General features: G+C 44.6%; 1 protein-coding gene across 1 annotated transcript; it reads left to right on the top strand.

Moving 5' to 3' along the window:
* Positions 1-850: 850 nt before the first annotated feature.
* Positions 851-2,756, top strand: LOC105034670 (uncharacterized). Its single transcript, XM_010909909.3, has 3 exons — positions 851-1,068; positions 1,192-1,518; positions 2,400-2,756. Exons 1-3 carry the CDS (start codon positions 990-992, stop codon positions 2,567-2,569), a joined length of 576 nt encoding a protein of 191 aa, XP_010908211.1. The 5' UTR covers positions 851-989; the 3' UTR covers positions 2,570-2,756.
* Positions 2,757-4,029: the final 1,273 nt, after the last annotated feature.

Genomic DNA, 4,029 nt, shown 5'->3' with positions numbered 1-4,029 from the left:
GGTGGTTACCGCCAATCGACTTTTCCTTGCGGGCACAAAAGTTGGACAAACGGCTGGCCAACCGTTAAATTTGGCAACACGATGCCGGCTTCGATATCATATCCATGGAGAATTGTACTTGGACTTCCATTAGCGTAGCATAATTCCAAGTCGCTTACATGCTTGCGCAGCGCGTTAAGGGTCCGCGAACCACGTTCAACGGACCACCAAGGTAGGCGGCCGACGAGATTGAGTCAACTTTCTCCGTTTCTGATCTTCTAGACTTTCGCACCAAGAACCAGTAGTTGGCTTCCATCAGGACCATCACGCTGATGGGTCAATCCAAATAAGAAGATCATCCAGCGGCTGGTTTGGATGGAACAGATACTTGGAAACGAAGCACCTGAAATTGGAAGGAAGATTCATCACATTTGAATGCTCCAACCCCTCCCACAATTCCAAAGTTTCCGAATCTTCAAACCACGCAATCCATCTCTCGTCCAAGGGGGGCGCGGAAAATAAATAAAAAAACAGTCAATCTAACGCGGGTTCCAGAAACTTAAAAAGACTCGTAATCAAGTGGGGATGCATGAGACGGCTGCTAACAACGTGGTCTCACTTTCATCAGCAGTCGTCCATTCCCTCCAACGCATGCCCGACGGGTGGATAGATCCATTGGATCTTGTTAAATGTCTGTTCTCCATTTGTTAAAATGGCTGTACGCTGTAGCTAATGCCGTGCCAACCAAAACCGCGGTAATAATAAGAGAATGAAGACAAAAACAAAGGCGGTCGCAGGTTTGAAGGACGGATGTAGCCAAGGAGATCGTAGTCGTCGGAGCCGTGGCCTTATATAAATCCAAGACCTTTCCCTGCCCTCACCAGCCTCCCATCATCACATACCTTCTTCGTTTCCACCGCCCAAATTACAATCTCAGGTTCCCCCTAGAACCCGGCTAACAATCTAGAGAGAACAAGAGCAACAACAAAGAGAACTCTATTCCATCACTCATGGCTTCATCATCTTATTCCAAGATGATGGCCTTCTCCCTTCTTCTCTCCCTGTTCCTCCATCTCCCCTCCACCTCAGGTACATGCTGTCAAAAATCCAACACCTGGATCTCATTATCTATGCTTAATTACTTTTCTTTCTTTGGATGGCAAACCGATATTAATTGATATTCATATATGCGATTGTTGCTGTGCACTGCAGCGGGAGTGGTATGCGAGGATTTGCCGCAGGACCTGTGCGCGTTTGCGATATCGTCATCGTCGAAGAGGTGCGTGCTGGAGAGCACGCAGCACAGCGGGCGGCCCACCGAATACCAGTGCCGGACGTCCGAGGTGGTGGTGGAGCGGATGTCCGATTGGATAGAGACCGACGAGTGCGTGAGAGCGTGCGGCGCGGACCGTAACTCCGTCGGGATCTCGTCCGACTCGCTCCTCGAGCCGCAGTTCACCGAGAAACTCTGCTCTCCGGCATGCCACGAGAACTGCCCAAACATCATCGACCTCTACTTCAACCTCGCCGCCGGCGAAGGTAAGATAACAAAAAAACAAAACGCAATAACGTATATGACGTATCGGTTATATTGCTCAAACTTATCGGCGCGTCACATTAACCTAGGAAAACGAGAGTAATAGAAAAGAAAACCTAGGAAAAATGCTAAGGGATCGACCTTTTACCTTTTTAACGTTTTCTTTCTTGTCCGAATCCCGTTCGGACTTGCGACTCAAGAAAACCGAGTTAAAAGATGAACCCAGTGTCCGCTAATCAGGACCTATCGGCTTAGAATTGGGTTAAAGGAAATCGAATCTGTTTCTCCCCCAAAAAAAAAAGGAAATCGAACCTGAAACATTTTGATTATTTACACAACATTCTTTTAGAAAGAAAGTCGGTGCCCAACGTGTTTGCTTCTAAATATTTTAGTTTCCGGTTGGCCAGATCTTAAGCGTTTGTTGATCTGATCGAGCCCATTCTGAACCATTTGAAACCGGGTTGAACCCAGGGCTACGGCCTATTTCCGTCGGGTCCAGTCCTGTTTGGTCACGCAGCAAACACATGCCATGAGCCATTGCGCGTGGTTTTGACCATCACCCGCCGGTTTCAAGCTCAGAAATTCTTCGGCTCCAATTCAGGCCTCAGTGGTTCTAGACGTGTCATCATAAGACAACTAACCAGCCCAATAGGCTAATGTTTCTACAAAATAGCCCATATTGGACTGTATCATCAAGGCAGGCCGAATGTGTGGGGCCTAAATTAAATAACGCCTCTAGCTCGGCATTTATATGTGACTGGTAGCTTTGGTCAGTCTATACACACACACACACACACACACACACACATACACTTATAGAATAGAGAATGGAAGTAAGGCAATAAGTAGTGTTTGACGATATGATGATATTAATTTGTAACAGGTGTGTTCCTGCCTGACTTGTGCGAGGCTCGGCGAGTGAATCCTCATCGGTCAATGATGGTTATTCTCAGCTCTGGTGCCGCAGCAGGCCCTGCCGTTGGAGGGGCTGTGAGTAAATTGGATGTAGCAGCTGCACCAGCTTCCATTGCTTCACCCCCTGCTTCAGTCTGATTCCATTTCTTTTATTTTATACATAGATTATCTGTTTTGGAAGGCAAAAACATACAACTTATCTGGGATTCTTTGTTTACTCTGCATATTCAAGTTGGTGTACATTCTTGAGGTATTATTAGCAGATCAAATGGTGGTTATTTAGTTTGTCGATGAAATAATAATAGCACTTGCAGTCTTCACACAATTTGCTCCTAATATGTGTTTGGTATGATACTATATCTGCTATCCTGCCTTAAAACGAAGCTTTCCTGGTCATAGTTATGGTTTAAGTTTACTATAACAAGATTTTGGCCAACCTTTGCATTGTTATCATGAGTATTTTTTGTGGTTAAAACTTGGCTTGTAAACAGCCTGGAATCAAAACAAAACAGAAGATAAGTAAAAGGACGAAAAAAGGAAAAATTTTGCCGGGTGCCTGACATGATTCTGTGGGCGTCTCCTTGACCACGAGCTCATACTAGAGGCCTACAGCATAGAATTAATGTTCTCATGTGATCCTACGAAGGACAGGATTCCTCAGTACCAAGGCAAAAAAAAAAGGACAGGATTCCGGTTATAACTGTTAGACTTGGTCCAAACTGGAAGGCCTGACGATGTCCCATAGCCCATAGGTCATGGGTTCCTTTCTCGCAAACAACTAGATAACAGGGACAGACTGTACAGACAAAACAAGAGATTTTTTTTATAAATTTTAATTAAAAAAATTAATACAGACCATTGCATCGAGACTTTGAGAGAACTAATGTGGCGAATGAGGTACGTCCATTTAGTCACCGAGATGCCATCAGAGATTTGCAAGATAAATCCACTCATGCCGGAGGGGGTGCTCCATAGGGGATCCTCCGATGTTTAAGTTAGTAAGAACTTGAGTACAATAGAAGTGAGAGAGAATATGGGAGCTTAGTATAACTTAGCTTAGCATTGCATGTCTGTACCTTTTAAAATTCTTTTATTATTTTTATATAAAGAGGTGTCGGAACTTGTTACGCCTCAACCCACAAGTTATTAGGATAAGAAATCCACTTACTAACTAAGTTATTAGTTATGGGTGTCTGATAGATCAGGTGGTCACGTTATGAAAGTTTATTGGGATATTCCATTTAATTGCCCATGTGACTTAACTAGTCGGTGGACTAAGGTCGGCCCATGGTAGAGGTGCCATTCTGATTAGATCTGCACCAAGACGAATTATGGGATCTTGTCTTTTGTGGTCGGCGGGATCTCGACATGGAGGTTGGTGGGGTCTTTATCGGTTATTGGTCATAGGGCTTCATTCTTGTCATTGATGAGATATCGATCCAGAGATTGGTGGTATGCCAAGCTAAGGGCCAGACAGGAGCTGATGAGATAATTGCTTCATCTTGATACTCCATGACAGATTTGATGGTGCTCATCATTAAGATCCACATCGATGTTTCCACCAATCTAGGATTTCTAAGGATGAGTCTCAATGATTT

Source organism: Elaeis guineensis, chromosome 10 (genome assembly GCF_000442705.2).
Source record: "Elaeis guineensis isolate ETL-2024a chromosome 10, EG11, whole genome shotgun sequence".
Taxonomy (NCBI): Eukaryota; Viridiplantae; Streptophyta; class Magnoliopsida; order Arecales; family Arecaceae; genus Elaeis; species Elaeis guineensis.
Note: the sequence above shows the minus strand (reverse complement) of the source record. Positions and strands in the feature narration are given on the sequence as shown.